General features: G+C 39.2%; 1 protein-coding gene across 1 annotated transcript in view; it reads right to left on the bottom strand.

Annotated features, from left to right (window-relative positions):
• Positions 1-25,703, bottom strand: part of LOC137856363 (cohesin subunit SA-2-like) — a 62,068-nt gene that overhangs the window by 21,633 nt on the left and 14,732 nt on the right. The window contains exons 8-16 of the mRNA XM_068681661.1: positions 22,774-22,978; positions 21,659-21,810; positions 20,363-20,436; positions 19,825-19,948; positions 13,959-14,057; positions 11,708-11,787; positions 3,184-3,291; positions 1,171-1,279; positions 203-320 (exon numbers count right to left, since the gene is read on the bottom strand). Coding sequence (XP_068537762.1) covers positions 203-320; positions 1,171-1,279; positions 3,184-3,291; positions 11,708-11,787; positions 13,959-14,057; positions 19,825-19,948; positions 20,363-20,436; positions 21,659-21,810; positions 22,774-22,978 — 1,069 coding nt within the window. The remainder of the gene's footprint in view (positions 1-202; positions 321-1,170; positions 1,280-3,183; positions 3,292-11,707; positions 11,788-13,958; positions 14,058-19,824; positions 19,949-20,362; positions 20,437-21,658; positions 21,811-22,773; positions 22,979-25,703) is intronic.

Below are 25,703 nucleotides of genomic sequence, written 5' to 3'. Positions count from 1 at the left end.
ATAAATGCAGAATACTGAATAAAACAAGTATGTTGCTGCAGATCATGTAATCAGCAGTACATCTGCTTTGTACATCTTGGCGACCACAATCTGGGATCAAAGGGCACTGCAATATGAAATGATCCTAAAGTAGCTGAGGCAAAGTGCAAAAAACAACAACAAGAGATTAATCCAGACAAAGCTAAGCTCTTTGCTCACCCACCTTCTCTATCTCCTCCATCATTTTTTAATAGAAGTGTGGTCATGCACTCCCAGTCCTTCAGGAATGTGCCAGCCCAGTCCCACAAGCTGTCTACGAGGTATGCAACATGTTTGTGCACCTAGGGATTAAAAACACAAACTTATAAAAGCAAACACATCATTAAAAGAAATACAACTTCCTATGGTCCTCTCCTTTTCCAATCACAGAGCTGTCATTCACACATACATTCACATACAGTATTCCAACATATTTAGTTTGAGGCTATTCAACATTTAAACACTGCCTTCAGTCTGATACAATGCAGGAAAGTGGGAAAAAAAGGATATAAATCAGGAAAGCAGCTTTTCTTTCCTCTTATTATGGTATCTTTGCTTTGTAATTTAAGCAATCTCTCTAAAACTAGTTTCTGTATTGCTTTTATACTGCTGATCGTAACTAAAAATCCAACCTTGGGACTAAAAATGAGTCAACATTTTAGATAATGTCTGTGAAATTCTTTGCACTTTGATTTGAAACGGCTGTGCCTTAGACGCTTTGGCCAGACATAGGTCTGCACCACCACAAAAGCCAAATAGAAAAGTACAGCACTTAAACTGATAAAATCTCAGAAAAACTACACAGTTCTTAGTCAGCATGGAGCTACAGTACAGCAACCTCCATCTGCCTGCAGAAAGATACAGACACACACCAAAAACCATTCACATGGTGCCATTAATCTTGTAGGCTGTTTTCAGAAGTTGCTTCAGCTTTGATTCTCTCCACTGGCAGAGTTGTAAATTAGTTTTAAAACACAGAACAGAAATGCCAAATTCTGTCTCCATTAACAACTCATCCTGGAGAGTGAGAATGTGCCAAACACCAAACATTTCAGAGCTCGCCACCAGAAATACCCCTCAAAAGGAAGCCAGAACTTGATAATCAACATGCAACAGCGAATTGAAAAGGTTTACTGCAGGGCTTATTCTCACCTCACTGTCCAGGAAAAATTGTATTAATCTTTTCAACTGGTGAGCATTTGTCCCAGCATTCCCTCCTTCTTTGGGCAGAACTTCTTCGTCTCCCTCATAACTAAGCAGCCTGCCAACAGAAAAGGAAGTCAGTTCATTTCTGCCACGTTCCCCTTATGATCATTTGCCAATATAACGCTCATTCTTTCAAGATCCCAAGGACTGTATTTTTTCTAAATGTATACTTATTTACTGTAAATCACATTAGACTTTCTTATTAGATGAAAGGAAAGGAGATTAGATTGTTTTCCATCAGGAGAGATCTGCTGTCCCTGTGGATGCAGAGACTGTTTCTGACAGTTTAACAGGTACCCTGCCAACTTTCTGGACAGCCGATGCAGATTTCACAGCGTTGAATATATCCTGAGGTAGGCATTTTCTCACGCCTGAGAAGGGGCTTACTCTAGGCTGAATTTAAACCTTAACAACACAGTAAAAATATTACTACCCAACCATTAGTCGCATTACGGTACATCTATGAACCAAAGCTTCTTAAAGAAAGCATAGTACCTTGTATTTACAAGAGACAATTTACTCCATTTCACAAACACAGTGGAAAAACTGTTTACAACAGTTTCCATTTCCCTCTTTGCCCCAGATGAGTGTGACAGTATTGCTCATGGAGAGTGCTAATCCCAAAACACATACAGGCCCAAATGTCTTGGATTTAAAAGCAGGACTACACTACTCAATGTCAGTATAGACTTAAACTTTCCAAAAGTGCTTCTGCTGGTGTAATTGATGCCAGCTCCATAAGTAACCTAAGAATGAAAGCACTGAGATTTCATACACACCATAAAGAAGAAAAAAAATAAAAATAAACTTTATACTAGAACTGTTATCAGTATAACTAGGGAAAGGACATTGTCATTAACATTTCTATCACACCAGAAATAAGATTTTGATACTAGTAGAAGTGCCAGAGAGAAGACCTGGGCAAACAAGAACAACAAAGAAAGAGCTTTAGATGGTCAGAATGTCCATGCTGCGCTGCAAAGCTGAGTATCAAAAATAAAGTTATCAAGGCAAACAGTTTAGTATCAAAAGACAGACGTTCTGAGAGGAAAAACAGCTGATTTATGATAGAATATTGGGACAAACAGAAAAGACTAAGTAAGGCTAACAGATGTGACAGAAGACTCATCAAAAGAGATTTATTGTCTTTTGTCTTTCTGTTGGACTTGACTTCACAACCCCTGGAATATCAGCAGTTCAGCCAGATAGGAACAGGCAGCTAGGAGGAGATTCTGCACATGTGAGAAACACCAACCATTATTACTTCCGAATTTTTCCCCACAAAAGTCTTGCCAAAATATTTTTGTTTTCATTCCTCTTCGTAAAGCAAAATTATTTCTCTCAGCCACAGAGACAGAATATTTATTTCTTCTCTTTTTAGCATGCCAACTCCATTCACTTCATGCAACCATTGTTATAAGAAGCCCATTTATAAGACTTACTCCTGGGGAAGATAAACCCTGTACTTCATTAACCTGACAGAAAATTGGGAGGGCTTTTTAATCTGCTGCATCTCTCATTATTCAAAGCCTTTACAATGTATACGGCAACTTCCAAAGGGAAGAGGAGGCCATTCTTGTGATTAATCACCAATGCTACCGAAATCCAGCAGATGCTAGGTGATGAATTAGCTTGTAAGAAGCAAAGCAACAGGAAAAGAAAGTAGAAAGAAAGGAGGTGTATTCTCAACATGGCATGGTATCTGTGGATCAGTCAATTGTTTCATATTCTCTGTGTTAGTCTTGCAACTTTTCTCATGCCTATTGTGGAAGGCCGTGCCGAGGAACAAATGATCACCCCCAGATAGCATTTCCCTTCCAAATCAAAAGACGAAAGTACATCTACTATCCTCACGGCACACACGCTTCCAGCAGAAAAATGAATGCTTAATGTCCCTCTTAAATAAATCCACCTTCATTCTGAAACAAATGAGAATATGCAAGAAATAGGCAGAGATACCTATTATAAAGGAATTCCCCAGCTGCTACTGCAAGTGGACGGTGTGTGGTATAAACTAGCCGGTATAAGGTTTCACAGTCTTCATCTGATAACACATCCTCGTAGTTCCTAGGCAAAAATAACAACAGAAGTTATAGTTCAGGTTTATCTGCAAAGAATACAATGAATGGTATGTCCAGCTTTATTAGACTTGATGCTCCTTAGCCTTGCAACTTGTTTATAAAGTTTTGTAGGACATATCTACAAATGCTATCAAATGGAACTAGCAGCATTTTTTACTCATTTTGTAGAGAAGCAAGAGGTCTGTACAAGCCATGAGAAATCAGGCCCATTGGACAGAATATTAATTTAAAGTATAATTGAAGTTGATTAGTGGACTTGGTAAAAAGAGTAATAATAACGAAAGAGGCAAGTCGTGCCTCTGTACTTAGATGACCGTCATAGAAGATAATATATTAACAAGAAGCCTTCATCTTGCAGAACAAATTATTTTAAAATGATTTTTTTTAAACAGCATTTTAAAATTTATACTCTATTACACTGGGCTTATACAGAGTCTCACACAAAAAGAAAGCAAAACACATTATTGATAGCATGCTTATGCCTGCAACCTTTCTGTCCAACCACACTGAAAATCACAACTTTTTTTACAGCCATTCAGCTATGCATCTTGAGAATGCCACATGGCAACTAATAAAGCTAGAACACACTATGGGAGGTAGCACTTGGTGTTAACTGCCAACTTGTTACAAAATAGGAAAATGAAGCATTGAGGTTGAATAACCCACCAAAGAGATACCAGCTAAGTGAAGACCAAAAGAAGGGGTACAGTTTCAAAATGTTTGCTTCTTACTGCAGTAACAACATCATTGGACTAAGCTACTTGAGAGAATGAAACAGCAACATACATGTATGAGATCCTTCCACTTCCTACAGATAGGTGAGGGGAAAGAGTTTTTATTTATTATTGTGCTCAGTTCTCAGCTAGTACTAGTTTAAAATCACCTGCAGCTGCAGTCCAGTACCTCTTTTAAAACTGAGGATTCACATTCCCCATTTGGTGGGAGTGATGGCTTAGAAAATTCAAACCCCTTCCCGTGTTTGCCCAAGCAATTGTCTCCAATCCTGTTCCATGCTTCAGCACCCTCGCAAGACCCAAAGTCCCAAAATATCCTCAAATCTGACTGAAAGAAAGTGAGCTCACACTAAGTAAGAGTACCACTGGACTGTTCCTTGCAAATACTTTTTTATGTGTATGTTCACAACAGTCATAAGCATGGTAAAAAGCTGTTTAAATGGAAATGCTGATGGTGTATCTTCAAAAGTCATGGGTCAATCTTGCAAGATAATACCTGCAGTGAATAAAAAAGAAATTCTGGCAGGTTTTGGTGGCTTCTTTTAACACACAGTTTCGTTGAGTACACAGTTGCGGTAACAGAAGAAAAAGAAAGTGCTCTGAGTACATGTATCATGTAATCAGCATAAAGGAAAATATTAATGCAAATTCTTATTCAGCCATCTACAGAAATGGGGAAATAGTATAAAAATGTGCTTATTGTTGCTAAACAATAAGAAACTGAAAGAGATAATATGGTGCATTAGCATCTCCAAATAAGCATTTGCATGTCCTGCAAAGCCATGAATAAAGTATTGAATTATTACTTCTACAAGGTTAACAAGTGAGAGTAAACTAAGACTGACAACAAACTGCACCTATAGGAGTAAGAATGGATCACAGAGCATGCCTTTATATTAAAAGACCATGGGAATTTAGTGAAGCCATCCAAAAAGTTTGCATTCATTCTTTTTAATATGTCCGTTATTTAATTCTTTTAAAGCACTAGTTACTGCTAAGCTCCCCTTCTCATTTTCTCTATGCACACATTTTTTTTTAAAACAGCAGACAGCTTGAAAAAGAAGAAAATTCCATATGAACAGACGGTGATCTAGAGTGTGCCAACACTGAATCACAAGCAGCCAAGGCTGGAGAGTACCTCTGGAGTAGGTAGATCACCTAGTCCAACCCTCTGCTCAGAGGGTCAGCCACAGCAGGTTGCTATGGGTTGTGTCCAGTCAGCCTCTCTAACAATCTGTTCCATTGTTTGACTGCCACCAGAGTAAAAAAAAAAAATGTTTTTTGTATATTTAAATGGATTTTTCAGCATGAACACACCACTCAAGTGTACATGTTTTCTGATATTTGAATGTACTCGTATGTCAGGTTTTCTCTTATTTTATGGAAATAGTTTGGGAAGTTTCCATAAACTATGGAAAGTTTATGGAAATAGTGAGACCTGTGAGTCTGTTTTAAAAAAATGTCTTGCCTAAATTGTTTAGATGACTCGAAGTGCTCAGTAGCATGCCTGCAGTCTATTTGGGTAGAAGTTAAAGACTTTGATGTTTTCTAGCAAAAGTGAAATTCCAACCTCCTTGGTTTTGACTATGCCTTCAAAGAAGCTAGGAATTTGCCCCAGTTACATTGACCTACAACAGTGCTATTTTGTCTGTCTTCAAGACAAGCGCAGGTGAGATGTAACAGCTCTGACCACCACTCTCTCTGAGACAACATGCTAATTTACACTCAAAATTCCCACTCCAGTTAGAGCTGAGTGGTTTTACTTGCCTCTGGAAGTAGCAACACTTGGCTACACCTGCTGCCACTACCACTAATACTACTACAATAAATGGGTGCCTTTCTTTTTGCAAACATAAGCCAATAATCGCACATTCAAAGAATACTTTAAATACAGCAATAACACTGCTGCTAATTTACAGCCCTCAGAATGCCAAGCAACAGATAAAGGTTAAGCCAGAAGTGCCTGCCAGTGTTTAGGTGTCTAAAAATAAACAGGCACGGCCTTCCACATAGCAATGTCATGACATACCATTTTCTCTGCAGTTCAGTGTGAACACGGCATGAAGAAGTTGGGATCTTCTAGGGAAAGATCACAGCCCTATTTTGTTCTGCCTATGGCACCAGATGAAAGATTTCATATCTTGCTTTTTGTGCCATTTTGCTGTATGCAAGAGACGTGGCTATATATGATTGCTGGAATCACCTCTCTTGGTCTGCATGACAGCTTACACTAAGCATAACAATCAAAATCACAACAGTAAAATAAAAATACACCTGATGCTATTTTCAAGGCCTACCAACTTACTCTTTTTTGCTTTTAATGTTAGAGGAGGATCTGGCAGGGAAAGACTAAGCCCATGTTATTTGGGCATGGGTAATTCAAGGTCAACATCTCAATTTTAAAAACTCTGTTTATTTTTAATTTAAATAAATACAAATTAAATATACTAATCTACAAGTACATTTTAAAAGCATCACTGTTGCACTGAGCACTGACATTCAAAAAATACCTCTTGAAAGCATTCTGTTCAAAATAACAGAACAGCTTATCTATTTTTTATACTTAAAAATGTTATTTCCTTTGCTCTACCCTACTGGTATTGCAGGTATTTCAAGATGGCACTTTGGTGATCAGAAAGAGCTGATAACGTGGTTGCCACACTACAGTAGAACAAGAGTCCTTTGCCACCCACTTGAAAATAGCACTAGTATGTTGCGATGTGCTGTGATTCCATGGTTATGCTGTGACAGAGCACAGGAAGATGCACGTTAAACAGATGCTGTATGGTATTCTGTTCTGGTTAAGAAACATAACCCTACGAGACAAGCAATCCTTATTTTTTCTTGTCAACCCTTCAGACAGGAAAGATAAGAAGATTTCAGAACTGATGTGAAGGTTCTTGAACAGAGGTGCACAGATGACAAAATTGCTGGTGGTGAACTTCCACGAAAGCATAAAACTGAGAAGATGGAAAAAAGGAGAAGGCAGAGGAGAAGGCACACACTTTGTTCCATTTTGGTCTTTCACTTCTGCTTTGTTTGGAATAAGTTTGACTCCTCCACATGACAAAGCACTACCATAACTCTACCTTAATAGGAGTGTGGAACTGCAGGAATCACAGAGGAGCTGAGAGGGCTCCCAGCACGATTCCTTTCCACTAGTGCTGCTACAGTCAAGTTACTCATCCAAGAAATCAGAACTGTGCTGTGTAATTTGCTTTACTGAAGAGAGACCTTTATGTCGCTACCTCTATCAACTTCACAGTAACATTTATTTTTTCTCAAAGCAATTAGACAAAACAAAAGTGGGTAAATTCCTTACGTGTATGCAAAGCACACACATCTCTCTTCAGCTTACTTTTTACAATGACAGGAAAACACTTTATAGTAGAAGTTTGTGTTTGAGGCCAGGCTGGATGGGGCCCTAGGCAACCTGATCTAGTGGGAGGTGTCCGTGCCCAGGAATTAGGTGATCTTTAAGGTCCCTTCCAACCTGAGCCATCCTGTTCAACATCTTATTCAACAATAATAGCATTTAAGCCTTCAACACAACTTAACTGCTCCTCTGAATAGTGGCTTTCTGAATAACCTTGCTAGATGTAATGCATTTGCCTATCAAATGTCCCTTTCTTCTCTAAAGTCCACGGCTCAACTATGAAATAACACTACAGTATCAGAGTTCAACTCTTTGCTGACAACGAATTATTTGCCATGGCATGCTTTGCCAATCCAGTTTTGGAGCTTCTCTTAGAATGTAACCCCCCTCCCAACCAGTCTAACTCAGAATAAGAAGGGGCACTAAAATTTTATTTTTAAGTGCAAGAATGATGAATCTCTACTTGACTTGGGCCTCCTGTGCTAAGCAGAACACCCAAAACTTGTAAGCTTCAGTATCCTGACCTTTAAGTTGGATAAACCCTACTTAATACTGTCAAAGTACTGAAATGAAAATTAATGTATTTATCAGCTCCAACAAGTAATTTAAACAAGTCCTCAATGAGTCCTCAACATACCCACTGTTCTCACTGAGGCAGCTCTTCCAGATTTCAAATTTCAGAGCTTTGTGTTTAAAACACAGTTTAATTTCTACTTACATTTAACTAATGTGATACAAGATAATTTTCTCCCTCTTTGCTCTTTACCTTTTAAGCCATTTATAAATTTGTGTCTCTACATGCACCATCTGTAATCACATTCACCTACTTCAGTTATCTAATTACTTTTGCTCTCTTTTCCAAACTCCCTCAACTCTTTCAGGTACTTAAGCATACAAAACTGAACTGAATTGTCTGGCAGTAGCCACGCTAAACTAATTTACCTCCTGAAGGGCGATGTTTGCAGTAAGATTCCTTGGCTTCTCACTGTCACTCATTTTTTCTCCTTCCTAGTTCTACTCCCTCTCAGATCCTTTGCAACATTAATGCTAACTATTATGCATAATTCAGTAGCATTAATAATTTCTGTTATGCTAAACCTCATAGGCTCATTTCAGTTTCAGGATCACACCACGCTGTGTAAAAATAGAAATCCACCAACCCAAAGACCTTGGCATTCAATTGAGACAACACGCAACAAACAAGAAGAAAAAAATCAGCTCGGAGAGAGACAAAATGAAAATACAAATATGGATTTGAAAAAAAAAAAACAAAACACACAAGTATATGCATAGCAAGAGCATTTTAAGTCAGCAATGGATTTTTTTATTATTTTTTTTTAATAGTGTAGCATGTTTAAGTGAATCAAAAAGATTGGTATTTTCATTCCCCGTCTAGCTAGTAAGAGAGAGAATGTAAAGGCGAGCACAGAAATGTTATGGGCCAGCAGTGCACATAGCAGTCAGGTATATATTCCACTGCACTAGAATGCAGTGATGGTTAAGAGAGAGACATAGTTAGTACTAACAAATATGCAGCAGAGTTCCACTGCAACTGTAAAAAAAATAAAAACTGGCAAAGAGGTCTTACTACTATACTCGCCCAAAAGACAATTATGGAAACTCATAAAAGAGAGTTGCTAATATAGTAAATTTTCCCCAGGAAAGTGACAGAGCACCCAGCAGACTAATTGTGAGGAGAAAATAAAAGTTACTCCTAGCCTTGCCTCTCTCTCATACATGTCACTAAATAACAAAATACGCATTCAAGAACTAGAGGCAAGTCCTAGAGATCAGTACCTGACTAGTCAAGTTTATATTGTTCGTTTAAAAAAAAAAAAATGACTTGTTGTTAGCCAATTCCATCATATCATGAATCCAAATCAAAGAGAGAGAGTTCTTACTGATGGATGTTCTTACTGGTAGCTTTAAAAATGGAAACTTGATCTGAAAGGTCTTTCATGCCTCACTAAAAATGTAGTTTGGGCAACTAGTTGCTAAATTTGCAGATTGACTATCCGCAGAGAAGTCAATACAGCATGACTGAGTGCTCTCAATGAATTACATAAATACATACAAGCAGCAGTGCCGTTTATACAAGTTGTCATTTATTATTCTTTACAGGCAGTGGAGTCACTATCCACAACATTTCATGCTTTATTGCATTTATCAGGCAGCTTTACTGCTCGATATGCAGGTAATGGTTTTGAACCATGATATGCACCTACTAGAGAGCCTGAAACTTCTTTGCTCCTGCAATGTCAGCATTGAGTCCCTTCTGATACCTGTAGGTTCTGGGGCATAAGGTTTGTCCCTGCTTCAAGAAAAGCATCATGATTCAGGCTCTTATTATGAAATCTGTACTGGATAGTGTCTATATTGTCTGCATTCTCTTCACACAGGTTTTATAGACGGATCAGTACTAGCCACATCAAAAAAAAGATCTGTCCTTGAATTTGCTCATTGACTTCCCAATTCTCACTTTCATCATTATAGTAATTAAGCAAAATCAGCAGTGCTCAAAGCAGATGGGGGAAGAGGGGGACAGAAAGGAGGATGGCTAGACAACAGACGAGCAAAAAGAAGAAGCATGTATGCTCCACACAGCCTAATTGAAAACAATTTTAAAATGTATTCCTTCTGATCATTAAAATTATATTTTATGATGGAAAAATGTCATTCAGAAAACTTTAGATGGTACTTACATTGAAAACCTAACTGTATTTTAAGAGAAATTTTGGGGGAAAAATTGCTTCAGGGGAAAAAAAATGATCAGACGTTTATAGCTGCAGCTCACATTAATGAGAACATGATCCCACATAATAAAGCCAGAGACCCTAAACAGCTGCAGTGCCAATATAGCACTTGTTAGTTCAGAGACAGAACAAGGGCAGCCATAACTGGTGTTCAACATCTTTGTACTTCAACAATGGTGTGCTACTCCTCCTAGCACAGGAACATGTTACACACAGACACAGCATTGTGCTTTGTTCCAATAGCTACACGTCACAGAGAAGCAAGTGATGTAGAAATGGATATTGTAAACACAGAAACAATAAACCCTATCTACGACTAGCGAGACACGAATAATAGTACTTGCTTCAGAAAAGCATGTTACGCTACTGTGAAGTAGTCATATGCTGTTCTGATGCATATGTTGGAGTAACCTAGAGAAACGCCACTCAAATCAATAGAGTGTGAAGTGAAAGAGGAGTGAGTCCAGATAATAAAGCATCACTTCAACATATACGTGTACTTAAAATTTAATGTAAATATCTACATCACCATATTTTTGGTCCATTAAGCTCTACATCCTCTTCTAGCAATGACCAATACTTCTGGCTTAAATGGGAAAGCAAATGGCTCAAGGCTATTGGACAATGCACCATGCTGTACATGGAGATAAGCATCTGCATCAGCAGAACTCAACTTAAGCTCCAAACCAGAAGGGACACTTCTGGAGTACTAAAATCTCAACTATATCAAACAATGTAATGCAGTGGGTTTTGTTATTCTTATTTTGCTCTGATAAAGAGGGACAGAGAATTTACTCTTCATATATTTTGCCAAAAAAAAAAAAAAGTTGTTTCTAAAATAAACATGTTTCTCAAGGATGTATTGGAATAGGAATCATGTGCTTCTGTAATGTTAGTCTAGTTTTTCCCCACAGGTTCAATTTGCCATTACCTTACCAATTCTATGGCTGGCAGGTAATTTCCCAACAAAACAACTTTTCTGTTACTTTTCCATTTCAGCAAAAACAAGATGCCATATACGTATTCATTTGCTGTCAGTTAGGCTGCTGTGGGCTTGATAGCTCCCAGATTTTCTGTCATGGAGCAAAGAATCTGGAAGCCCAAATTCTAGCAACAAAGTTTAAGGCTTCCTGCATCAGGTGGGGAGACAGGGAAGATGCCAGAGTTCCCTGAGCTCCTAGTCAAGACCTGGCAATGCTGGGACAGAAGATTGTATGGTGCGGACTTCCCAGGAGACAGACAGACAGTCTATTTGAGAAAAGCCAAATTGAAAATGCTTTGAAATTTTCTTTCGGCGGGAAGTATAAAGATAAAAACAATTAGTTTTCATATTGAACCTGACCACAAAGGTTTTCTTAAATATTGGTGTTTCCCACAGAAAGAAAATATCATGTCTTGAGCAGCTTTAACTGTAACTCATATCCTGCTGGGACCAATTTTTTCCCAGCATGTAATTGATTACAGGAAGATTCATCAGGATTTTATCTGGATCTTGTTGCCATTAAAACAATACAGTAAATTAAAAAAGAAATTATTTACTGTGACATAAGCATCAAGAGTTTCATGGCTTGAACTGCTACTTCATGGTCCTTGTCCAGAGGCATGGACACAATTCGATCCTAATGGATGTAAAATGACAATAAAAAGATGTAACATGTTTTGTTCTCAATAAACATTATTTTTGCTACAGATAGATCATCTACACTAGTAGAGCAGAGATTTATTTTTATTTCAGCAGCTATTTCCTAAGAGACATAAGGCAACTTGATTACTACCAAGTAGTTCCCCAGCCCCTGAAAATTAACAGCATGTTAATTTTTTAACTGAATTAATCATGCAGTAATATGGTATTTTTTTATAGATGTAATGTATGCGTTCACAAGAAATCAACTACAGTCTACAAATTAAAAGTGACTGACAACTTGTTTCTAAGATGTTACTACTGACACTTCAATATGTTAAATTAAGGTAAGCCTCAAATTACAAGCATTATATAATCAGTTTCTCCCATCAACAATAAGGTGTGTGTACCTACACATTACAGAAGCCAGTGCCTTGCTGGAAAGATAATTAGGAATTGAGTCATAAAGGTGCTTCATGAAATAGCGGTAATATTCCTGACCTCTAGAACTCACCCTATTGCAACTTGGTGCACATACATCTCAGGAAACAGTGGAAACTCTTGGGAAGCACCCAAGAACTGATACTCCTCAGTGCAGCCTACAACTTTAAGGCATGTTAAACCTTCAGAATAGCTTGTTTGGGGACTAGCAGCTTTCTCACTACATATATCATTTCTAAATGTCTAGATTCATTTTTCTTTGCACCTTCCTTTTCTAACAACCCAGATGTAAGGTGTGGAAGTCCATGAATCCTGAGTTTGGACACTCAAGAGTAACAGGGAGCATGTGAAAATCCAGCTTGTTGGAAATGGATTGACCATTATATATTTACATTGCCCATCACCAAGAAAGTAGTATTTCAACCCTGGGAGATTTCAGATCTGTCTGTATCTGCTGTTTGGATTTCTTTTCTTTAGAGGAGAAGGAGGGGTTGGGTCAGTTTGTTTGCTTTTTACACTGGGGAGGTAGAGTTTGCAATAATCTAGTTATATAGTGCCCTCCATAGAAAGACAGATCTCAGTGAAAACAGACTGGAGCTGTTCATCAGCCTTTGAATACCAATCCTGCAGATGCTTATACAGCATACAGTAGCTTGTAACAACCTTCCTTTAACAGCAAAGAGAGAACATCACTACAAAACTGTTTAAAATGGGTTAATCTTATATAGCTGAGATCCAGTCTGAACAATTTATTCCTAAATTACCAATATCAATCAGTATCTTGTTCTTCAACAATGTTCTAAAGGTACTTCCTACTAACAACTGCTCTGGCATATGGGTAAGTACTGCACCTTTTGAAAACAAACAAACAAAAAAAAAAGAAACCACAAATTGCCACCACATGCAGGCATTGATTGTGTGCTGATTCAGAGGGACTGTGGTATCAATCCCCCCTCTCACAGCATCTTGAGCTTTCTTATTCACATACAGAAAAGATCCTAAAGATCCTGCCCCACAGCTATATTAGCTATATAAACTATATAAGAATAGCTGATTAAATCATTACAAAGGGCGGGATTAAAAAAAGTAAGGGCTTACTTCTTAAATGAGTCAAGGTGTTGGAATATAATAAAAGTATATATATATATTTTGGAATATGATAAAGACGTGTACATAAAGCCTACAAGGTCAGTGCAGTCACAGAACAAGCTCACAGAATTTCAGCGTATCGTCTGACTCGTTCAGACAGGAGGTAAGGAATCCTTCTTCAAGAGTCATACTGACATGGTGGATCAACAAAGAGTCATTCTCGCGTCAGTGTAATACAGGTGTAATACATAGCTAATCAAATATCTAAGAGCTTAACCAATTATCAAAAACTGCAAAAAAAAAGGAACGGCTGGAGTATCAAATTCCCTCCCATCTGTCAAAGATCCTGTAAAAAAATCTGGGCCATTCTGGATAAATGATGGAAATACTTAACTACAGTGCATGGTAACACCATTTTGTGCATAAACTACAGTGAAATGGAACTGTGAAAATTCCACAGCAGCAGAGGGGAACACCTCTGCAAAACTCCTTCATCCACTCAGTCAAGCAGGCTGCTTCTGCAATACTCTAAGCTTCTGTCACTCAAGGGAGTGGGGAGATGAGCTCTGACCAAAAACATCACACCCTGTGCACACACCCAACCCAGACTTAAAAACTAGAGAACAATCATCTATTTACCTTGAATCTGCTCGTAAAGAGATCCATCTTGTAAACAAGTTCTCTTCTGCTATAAATTCCCTGCAGTCCCAGAAGACATTTCAACCGCACTTCAGGTTGCTACAAGACAAAGAGAAATCTGCTAATATGTTATCTCTGATTATTTACTCCTGGCATTTATATTATGCAAATAAGAGTTCCTTGTGGGTACCTACAGCAGATTACCCAAACACCGCCCCGTTTTCTTTATTAGTGATACCAGTACTGTTTTGTTTGCATGCATCTCTCCCTCTCTCTTTTTCCCTCCCTCTCTCTGAGAAAGCCTGCAATGAGCCAAACTTAAAGGTGACATCAAAGGTTGTAGGCTCCCTAAGATTCAGCGAAACTCTCGCAGAAACTACAGTTATTATAAGCAACAGAATACAAAAGACACAAGAATTGTGCAATTCACCTGTTAAAGATTTACAAAGACAAGAGTATGGATGACCTACTTAATACAATCATCACTCTTACGTATACCAGACTTTGTTTCCTTTCAACAACTCTTCTCAGACAACAGTTAAACTCCATCAAGGATTCCAAGAAATTCCAGTCCAGAAAAACCTCCCTGAGGAAGATGTGCACCTTAGAATTACATCGGCTTATCACTGTGGACTCTCATAGAATCACAGAATGGTTTGGGTTGGAAGGAACTTTAAAGATTACCTAGTTCCATCCCCCTGCCATGGGCAGGGACACCTCCCAGCAGACCAGGTTGCCCAAAGCCCCATCCAGCCTGGCCTTGAACATCTACAGGGATGGGGCATCCACAGCTTCTCTGGGCAACCTGTGCCAGTGCTCATTTCTTCCTAGCATCTAATCAAAAGCTACCCTCTTTTACTTTACAGCCATTACCCCTTGTCCTATCACTCCACTCCCTGACAAAGAGTCCCTCCCCAGCTTTCCTGTAGGCCCCCTCTTAGGTATTGGAAGGCCACTGTAAGGTCTCTCAAGCCTTCTCTTCTCCAGGCTGAACAACCCCAACTCCCTCAGCCTGTCTTTGTAGGAGAGGTGCTCCAGCCTTCTGATCATCTTCATGGCTTTCCTCTGGACTTGTTCTAATACATCCATGTCTTCCTGTGCTGGGGGCCCCAGAGCTGAACGCAGTGCTCCAGGCAGGGTCTCGTGAGAACAGAAGCAGAGGGGGAGAATCACCTCCCTCAACCTGCTGGCCAGGTTTCTTCTGTGTAGTGTGTATCGCCAGCTCATACTGAGTTTTTCATCCACCAGTACTCCCAAGTCCTTCCCCTTAGTGCTGCTCTCAATCTGCTCACCACCCAGCCTGTCTTCATTTTGGCATTGCCCTGACCCAGGTGCAGGACCTTACACTTGGCCTTACTGAACTCCACGAGGTTCACGCAGGCCCACCTCTCGAGCCTGACCTCTGGGTGCCATCCCTTCCCTCTAGTCTGTCATACATACAAATATTATGCCTTCTCCCTGTTTCTGTTTTACTGTAGAATGATGTATTTTAAGCATTCTAAAAAGAGAATAGTTTTAAGTTTGGCCTAGTTGGCGAATTTAGGCAAAACAGTCATCCCTGTTACTTCCTGCTGTTAGTATTCCTGCTTCACAAATGTCCCAGAAAAGGGGACGTTTCCCTGACCCAATTTTTAATTACTCTCATGTCTATTGCTAAACCTTTCAAACTACAAAAGCTTTGGATGTCATTAAGAAATTTATTCTGAGGATCTAACATTAAAAAAAAAAAAATCAGTGTTCCATAAACGTAGAATGCTAGGGATATCAGCAGACACTGTAGACCTTGAATCAGTCTCTTCATGTTTATTCCTTTTTTTTCCTGCTAACAATAGCAGCAGGAAAATTCAAGGAAACCTAAGAAAGGAGACCACCTACACATAGGCTATGTATTGCTACAAGTTCCTGTTCACCTGCTTAGGATGGAAAGCAAAGGATGATATCCAGTAGCAGGGCCTGACCAACAATTTTACATAAGGCAGCTTTTTGCTAAAAAAATAAAATATAAAATCAACAGTTGATGACAAACACTCTCTAACCTGCCCGCAACTCACCAGCAGTACATATTCTAAATTGTGTTCACCTTTAGAATTAAAGGCATTCTCAGAGAAAGAGACTCTTGCCCCCACTTGCTGCTTCCTACACCCACAAGGGCTCCACAACATACAACTCGCTCACAAACAGTCTCAGCTTGGAACCCATCACTGCCTGCCGCCAGGAGTGCCACAGGCAGGAGCTTTGCACACTTGCACAAACTCAGCTCAGCCAGCGTAATGCCATTCTGGCTTCAGCTGCTCTCACTACTTTATCATGAGGTTTTTCTTGTGAATAGGGACTTTATTTGTGGTTGGGATAAATAAATACATATGTTTAAAATGTTTGTGATGGTCATATAGCTCTTCAAGCACGGCTAGCGATCAGTCACTTGCACTTGTCAGTCAGGTAGCATTCAAGTGTAGGTTTGCAGATATATGGATTAATACATTAAACTAAACCACCTGCTTTCTTCTAAGGTATTCGCTTCCCACTCAAAAGCTCTCAGTCATAACCCTGTATCTATATGTTTGAGAAAACTGTGTAAGAACTATGAATGCATAAGTACTTCTGCTATGGCGATTTCTGCTGTCTTCCTATGTTTTCTGCTGCATTTTCTCCTTCTCAGCTACCTTTCCTTTTCCAGATTCATCACTCTTCACAGTTTCTTGATCATTCAAATCTATTTCACATCCTTCTAAAACTATCTCACCACTTACCTTCAGCTCCTTTGGGCAGTCATGCAGGCAAGTACAAAAAACACCTAGCCACCTATTCCCTTCACCAAAACTATCCTTCTAATCTTGACACAAATACCTGCCTTTTTAGTCTTTCAAAGCCGTGACAGAGTGAAGGGGGACTATATAAGCACATCTTCATTCGGGATACTCGGAACATATGCTGTCCCTCAGCTGTATCATAGTGTACTCTGACCCTGACCTGCAAACAGACTGGCAGGGAAAATCAGTAAGATGATGAGCAGCTCTAGTGATATCAAGGAGCTCTGCAAGGGCTCCAGCACTGTTTAGACACGTTCAGTTATGAGATTTCAGTGTTGCTGCAATCAAAGAGATGGAGCCATTCGGTAAGCCGTGTAAGTACAGGCTGGTACATGGATGATTTTGAGCTAGGGTTGAGTCACTGTTCCTCCTCAATACCCTCCAAATAATAAATTGTGAAAAACAAGAGTATTCCAAAAGTAGACGTGAAGAGTGAAGACAATATAGCTTAGCTGTCCTGTCAAGGTAAAACATAGTTTAAAAAAAAAAAAAAAAAACCAGCAATACTGTCCCCACAAAAAAAAAAAAAAAAAATGTCAGTATATATGCAGAAAGATGATTTTTGGAGAGAAAACCACACTTCTAGCATGAACACTTGAAGAAAGAAGTACTTCAGAAATTGTCATAACAATGGGATCAGTTTTTATAGCCATGTCGCATGGGAGGTAAACCTAAAAACCTCTTCCATTTCCTGAAATTTGCCAGGAGTATTGCATGGCCAGGACACAAAAGTTCATTTTAACAGAAAGTTTGTTTCCCACAGGATTTCTTTGGGTATTTTTTTATGGTCTAGTGAGAAAACCTCAGCAACTTGCCCTAAAGTTCCAGACAAAGCTAGTCTAACATGCTGGGAGGTCTCAAGTGTGCGCACACACATGTGCATGTGTATCTGTGCACATCTCCATTTTCATTGCCTTTGCATTCCTCTCTGCGGGTTCTGCCTTCCCCGTTCCGCACCCTTACTCTTCATCACCTCAATTTTTCTGGTCTTTAACTCTGAATTTTTTACACAGAACTCCCCTTTGGTCTGGCTGCTGATGCAGTAGTAGCTATATACCGCTTTGGGTGCCTTTGAGCACAAGTTAAGTGCCTCTGTTTCACAAATGCAGTGATAGGTGATTGGGCTTACGTATAAGATTGTTCAGTAGCATAGGGCTCTCACATTTACTGTCAAGTGTTGCTTGATCTTCAAAAAATAACGTTACATTGGTTCTAGTAGACAAACAAAAATGTATCTTGAAAATGTATTTTTATAGCACTTTTCCACAACTCCTCCTGGGCCAAAGAGTTGTATTCATATACAACTTTAAGAGTATTACTACTGAATTTGGAGAACCCTCTTGCACCTAGGAAATAGCCTTCCATGTAAAAATACCATGTTTCAAATTGGAGTATAACAGCAAAATGGTATTTCATGGGGAAGCATGATTATATTCAAAGAAAAGACATTGCTGATGAAACATTAATTTTATACCTGCTTTTTTGTTTTCCTCTTTAAAGTCTCCCAAATGACTGAACTTTATATTTGTTTACAACGCTGTAGATGATGCTGGCCAGATTTCTCCCCATGGTTAAACAACCACTGAAGTATTCTAACTCTGGGGCCTAAATTATCTGGCAAATGTCTCTATGTTATATTCTAAAAGAAAATTGGCTCTGGGAGATGTCAGTTTCTTGCTGCACACCATCATCACGGTGGAATGGAAATGCTTATTAAGGAGGAATAGAGGGAAGTAACATTCAGCTGTATTTAAAAGCACTACTGCCAATGTCAGAAATGCCCTGCTCTCATTTCGGAATTGGGCAATTTAACAGTGGCTGCAAATCACAAAGCACAGCCGGGACTGCAACCGCCACTAGTGGCATACTACCAGGCCTCAGCCAAATGTGGAATATGAAAGACTGCTCGCTTTGCTGGCATCTGCACCACTGCTTCCACCTACTATGCTTTAGACAAATAACCATTTCTAGTTTCCAACAAATTACACTGGAGAAGCTATGTGCATTAATCAAAGACACCAGCTGTTAATTTTCACTGTACAGCACTGGGAATGGAGACACATCATCGTCAAAAATTACTTCTTATTCTCACAGTTTGAGAATTCTCCCAACTGAACAAACACTAAAAAAGATATTCTGATCAGATAAAATTCACGCAGGAAAAGACAAACAGTTCCTGACAGATTTGTTGCTTCTGAAAATCTGAATGCTACCTTTAGAGAAATGGCAGAAAGCAAGGAAATAAGAGGCTTTGTGCTCCCCCTCCTGGCTTTGTGGTGAACTACAATTTTGTTCACAGAACATGGACATTACCCGAAGTTGACACAAAACTGAAGGTGTCAGAATTCGTACAGATACTACATACACTTTAAAAGGTGGCCTGCAAGAAATACAGTGTAGCAATTCCGGTACTTAGCCATTCATGATAAATATACCTATCTCCCTAAAATTTGTCATGTATTTTAGAAGCATGAGAAAAAGCATATTTTTCAGTTACTTTTCTTTTTTTTAAATGTACATCTACTTGAAAAGAAAAAAAAATATATTAAAAGGAAAAGGAGAAAAACTTCTGGGAAGTGACTGAAATAGACTTTCTGAAAATAATCTCTGTATTCCAAATGAGAAATGCAGGACTGAAGACTGTTTTACTATAGGTACTGTATCTGTTCATCTTTATAAAATCAGACAAAATTTTAAATGTAGCCATCAAACCTAAAATCACAGTTTTAGTCAACCTTTAATGCTGCATAGCATATAGGACATGTTACAACTTAGTATAATTGCTAATTCAATAACATATTAAAAAACTGCTTGGAACAAGAACACTCAGACTGCTACAGAACTAGAAAAAATGTTGTTATTTAATGACACAATGGCTTTAAAAATGAAACCTGGAATAGGGAAGAGAGATTTTTTTGTACCATCGCAGTTTTAGTATCTGGTCTTGGAAACTTAAACTTTAGGATTCTTCCAAATTAAAAAAAAAAAAAAAAAAAAAAAAAAGTCTTCCTATATATTGCCCCCATAGTGAAGTAAAAAAAAACTAAAAACGTTACCTTATCATACAGCATCCACCCAATATATTTTAAGTAGCTATCATTTAAATATGTATCTGGGTATGTGTTAATCAAGCTGCCAATTTCTTCCATACAAGTAGCTCGGATCTCAGGGATCACATCACTGTGAAATTATAAAATGGTAATATTAATACGTTAACATGCCTAATATACTTTAATTATATCATTTGCCATATTTTTTTCTGGAATTGCTGAAACATGTGCAACCCAAAATATTTCCAATATTTATATATTAATGCACTAAGTCTTCAATCAACAGTTAATCCATTTAGCTACAAATGTTTCATACAATAATTATTTTGAAGTTCTGGATAGCTTCTCAATAACAAATGTACTGCAGGTAAAACTTCAGAAACAAAATTGAGAGGTCCTCTTCTAATCCCAAATTCCTTAAAATAATTTAAACGCTACATTTTTCTTGACAGCATGGCATTTAACGCTGTCCTAGTATCCAGACAATCTGAACAACAATCTCTTGGGAATGCCGATACACCTCACAGTTCTATTTTCTTCTTACCGATAGCGACTTAGAAACGTCCCTTTGAAAATAGCATTCATCATGTTCTGTATCTCCAGGAGCTTCTGCTCATACTGAAAGAGAAAGAGAACTGAATGTTTACAGCGATCCCACAGTTCATTTCACACGATAAATTTGCATCTGTGCACTTACAAGACTACTGTGGTCTAAATCACTATTGTTTACACATGGTGCCAACACAGAATGAGTGGTCTTTATCTACACTGGCAATTGGCGTTTTTGTAGCTACGCACTGATGAAAGATTCATCAGGTACCAACCACAAACCTGGAAAACAAGGTTTAGCACATAATATTTGTGATATGGTGACTCCCGCTCTACTCACACACAGCGGAATCGCTAAGCAATCTTCACGTATACGTCCGAATTCTCCTTTTATGCACTTTAACAAAGATGGAGGCAAGGCAGACAAGGGAATTTTCAGAACACACTTTTTCCACAATAAGCATGTACTTTAAACATGCCAAGGAAATCTAGTTTTGAAAATTTGGAAACATGACAGTTTATGTAAACATTCTCTCATCAAAAGCATCAGAAAGGGTAAGAAGTTTGCTTTTTCCCCCCAACAGACACATTTGCTCTATTTTTCCTGTCAGATCAGATTTCTGATGATGCTGAAGACTTACATCTCACCCAAACACTTCCTATGAAAAAGGGGCTGCTTCTATAACAGAAATATTCTTTGGCATCTAAACCTCAGAACAGAGGTAAATGGCTCTAAAAGGTTCTAAAGCCAGATTTATACCTTACAGCTAAAGTCCTGTCTCTGGGAGGTGATAAGGAGCTGTCTAGCTGAGCAGAGAAGACATGACAGAAACCAAACACAACAAAGATACAGGTCATACTCGAAGTTATGACCATTTTTACAATGCATTACTTATACAGAGATGACAGCTATCTTGTATCCTTTTGTGTTCATTTCACTCACTGAAACTCAGTTAAAAACCTAAAATCTTGGCTTTTAATTTGTGTAGCCATATAAAGCACTCTCCCACAACACCAGAGCGATTAATGCCATTACATGTGTGTGCAGATCTATGTGTGTGTAGAGATCAAGGGCTAATGAAGCAATTAGTGGAACAGGCATCGCAAGCTAACAGTATATAGGTCAGTTATTACCTTAGTCATTTTTTGTACCACTTAATCTGGGTGGGCACAAATGCTCTGCAGCTTGCATTAGATAAGCCTCAAAGAACTGCAGTAACCCAAAAGCAAGCTGTCAGCAATCCCTCTTTTTAAATCTTCACTCATCTCCCATACAAGACACCTGCCTAACCTCTTTCCTTTTTCTCTCTAGCTGGTCAAGTCTGTAATTGGTCTTCTTGCCACTTATTCTGTTCTTCTCCACCTCATATAATCTTTGAGCATTGTGCTTGTTGACATCAAGGTTCAGATGTACGCCTACAACTGCTGTCAGAAGTTTCATTGCTGAAAAGGAAACAAATTTAGTTTAGCTCAGAGATATGTAACATAAATATATTCACCACATTACCACAAAAAGCATAGGGCTAGCCAAATCCAATTTATTATCCACATTGCAAATGACTAGATTATAGTAATTTCTTTCAAACCACAGTGTTTGTTTTAAAGGCAGGCGATGATCAGAAAGGAAATTTTAGTTATACTACTAGTAATTTATAGATTTTGGCAAGAGTTTATTTGTTGACTAGTAAGAGAAGTGATTTACTGGACAACTCTCTTCTTATATTAAGTAACCTTGATTTGTTTGCAAAAGTATCTAAAGCTGTGGAATATGTAAGTTTCAGAATGAAAAAAAAACAAAACAGTGAAGTCCCAAAAAACACTGGGAACCTTAATATTTAACTTATTTTGTCAATAAATTATAGTTTAGTGTGTTCTTTGTATGGCAAAAAAGGTACTTAGGGACTTTAAATTTTAAAAAGTAGCTTTAATATCACTATGCTGAACCAAATAAAAATTTGTTACAAGCAGTATTCCTTTTAGCATAGATACCACAAGAACAACAGCTCTCTAAAGGAAGCTTTCATACACAATGCATTTAATGCAACCTCATTGCATTAATTATTAGAGGGAGGGAAACCAACAAAATAGAAAACTGACTGAAAAATCAGTTACTGATTAAAAAAAAAATCACAATGTAGTTTTGAAGTTAGTCATATCAGACGTTAAAGAACACATCTTTAGAAAGAAAAATCAGTCTAGATCAGACTGAAAACATTCAAATTCCATTCAGATATAAATGGGAACAAATTATTTATATTACATTAATATAAACTAGGAGGAAAGCACTGTCAATACATAAAAAGAAAACAATTGCTCCAGTAGAGACCTTTTCAATTTTGAGAAGTTTTATTTTGCACATAAGTCAGAAAAACCTATGGGCTACAGCAACTCTATGACTTGTTTTACCTGCCAAAGTGCTTGTGTGTCTAAATGCTCTGATCATGGAGTCCGCTAAGCCCGTTAGCAGCGAGATGATAGCGTCCATCAGGTAGCTATCGTACAGGATGCTGCACTGGCACTGTTGGACCAGCACTGCAATGAATTCACAGAAATTGGCCCTGAACTTCTTCCAGTAGGATCCTGTTCTGGTCAGTGGGTAGTCTTCACCGTCCTGCACAAGCAAAAAGAGACAAGAGAAAACACACAATAAATAGTTTTCTTTGTGCACACCACAAACATGTCTCCCACTGAACACCAGAGAATTTTGCTGACAGTCAGCTTCACCTCAGCTCCCCTGTAACTTTTTTCATGGTTATTATTCCAAAGTAGGGACATGCAACTACATTACAGGCAAGCACAGATACAAACTAGCCTCATGAGAGCTACACTGTAATGACAGCTCACATCTTAAAGCAGAAGTTGTGAGGCATCTGTGAACACATGGGAAAGGACATGTGAAGCCACAGTATCATGAATGCCTTTCACTGACATAAACCAAAAGCACTCCTGGCCTCTCCTACTTCCTCACAGGTAGCAGTGCATCCCCACTGCTCTGTCCCTCCTGCAACTGCATGGTAAAATTTAAGAGGAAAATGACATGATTGAAAAAGAACTGTTACTTTGCCAAACTGTTTTTCAATTGGATCAGTTCCCTGAGGTGGTTGTATTGGTTTTGACTGGGGTAGAGTTAATTTTTTCCATAGCAGCTGCTTCGGATTTGTGACGATGTATTGGGTTTATGGGGCAAGGTTTTGGTAGCAGAGGGGTTGCAGGAATGGCTTCTATGAGCAGAGCCCAGCAGCTGCCCCATGTTAGATCAGAGGCAGCTCCAAAAGGGTCCTGCTGCTGGCCAGAGCCGAGCCAGGGGATGACACTGGGTGGGCCTCTGGGACAGCAGATTTAAGGAAGGGGAAAAAGCTGCTGGGCAACATCAGCTGGGAGAGAGGACATGAGAGAAGAAGCAGCCCTGCAGCCCCCAAGGTCAGTGCAGCAGGAGGTGCTCCAGGCACGCAGCAGCAGTTCCCCTGTGGCCTGCGGAGAGGAGCCCATGCAGCAGCAGGGGGTCTGAGGGGAGCTGCCGCCCATAGGGGACCCATGCTGGAGCAGTTTGCTCCTGGGGGATGGACCCCGTGGGACGGAGCCGTGTGGGAGCAGGAGATGAAGGAGAGGCAGAGACAAAGCGTTAGGGACTGACCACAGCCCACACTCCCCTGTACCAGTAAGGCAGAAGATGTGGAAAAGATGGAGGGAAGGTGTTTGTAGCCCGCTGTTAGTTTCTCACTGTAAGGTAAGAAATTAATCTCCCTTTACTGAGTCTGTTTGTCTATGACAATAATCATTGCACATGATGATAATTGTTGAGTGATCTCCCTGTCCTTATCTCACCCCCTGAGCCCTTTTTGTCATATTTTCTCCCCCTTTCCCTTTGGGGAAGGGGAGTGAGAGAGTTGTTGTGGTGGAGCTCAGCTGCCCAGCTGGGTAAAATTACCACAGATACAAACAGTGGTAATAACACACCAGTGTTTTAGTTGTTGCTGAGCAGTGTTTACACTAAGTCAAGGACAGTTCAGTTTCTTGTGCTGCACTGGTGGTGCACAAGTAGGGAGGGGATACAGCCAGGAGAGCTGACCCCCATGGTCCGAAAGGATGTCCTGTACTATAAAACATGCTCAGCAATAAGAGCTGCAGGTAAGAAATGTGGGCTTGGGGGTGAGGGGCGGAATGTTCAGGAGCATTTAGCTTGATGGCATTCATTTCCCAAGAAACCACTACACATGATGCAACCCTGCTTTCCTGGAAATGACTGAACACAGGTCTGCCACTGGGAAGTAAAGAATTCCTTATTTTGCTTTGGTTGCACAGATTTCACTTTACTCATTAAACTTTATTTATCTCAACCCATGACTTCATTCACTTTTACATTTCCGATTCTCTCCCCCATCCCACTTAGGGTGAGTGGGTGAGTTACAATAAAGCCCCAGGAGTGTTCACACTACACTTGATAATGCCAAGAAGAAAGCAGACAGATGGCAGTTCACACGACTTCTCACACAAAACAGTAAGCCTCATGCGAAGAACACAATAGTAGGATGTAGTAGATGCCAGTATCAGACAGCATAAACATTTATTTCATTTGCATCTCACAGATCCCATGAATGGCTCTGAATATTGATTTGCATCCTGATAGTTGTATATGGAACCAGGGAATTCCCTAATTTCACTCATTATGGAAAACATTATTCTGAAGGAAACCCACTACTCCGCTAGTCCTTCTAAACACCTTCTGAGACACATTCCAACAGGCAACTTCACACCCAGAGCAACCCCAGGTACATCTGAAGAGCACTTGATGCTTTTCTCTTGTAATTCTGTTTCCAGAGCACCAAACCCACTGCTTTTTTTGAAAAACAAACATACACAGGCAGATCTTAGGGATGCCTGCAACCCAAGAAATTTGGAATCTATGGAAAGAGAGGAAAGTCAGAGTGAAGTGCTAACAAGGAGACAAGATGAAACCCCCACAAAGTTGCAAGCCATGTATGGCAAGAAGCATTACAGAATATCTGTTTCTAAAATATTCTTCCAATTAAAAACATTCTCTTGTAAATATAATCATTTATGAAACAAGCTTCTGAACGAAACTGTCTGCCAAAAGCTCTTGTATGCATGCTCAGAGGTTGCTGGAAGGGTTGGGGGAATGTTCTTGAATACCATTGCAGCTTGACATACACCAGGCTGCTTAAAACACTACAGGAGCATGTTGTGGTTTAACCTGGCAGACAGCAAAAATGCCACACAGACATTTGCTTACACTCCATTCCTCAGTGGGATGGGGGAGAAAACTGATAAGTGCAAGAACTCATGGGTTGAGAGATAAGAACAGTTTAATAAGAAGA

Source organism: Anas acuta, chromosome 1, assembly GCF_963932015.1.
Source record: "Anas acuta chromosome 1, bAnaAcu1.1, whole genome shotgun sequence".
NCBI classification, from domain to species: domain Eukaryota; kingdom Metazoa; phylum Chordata; class Aves; order Anseriformes; family Anatidae; genus Anas; species Anas acuta.
The sequence above is the reverse complement of the archived record's forward strand: the minus strand, read 5'-3'. Positions and strand labels throughout refer to the sequence as shown.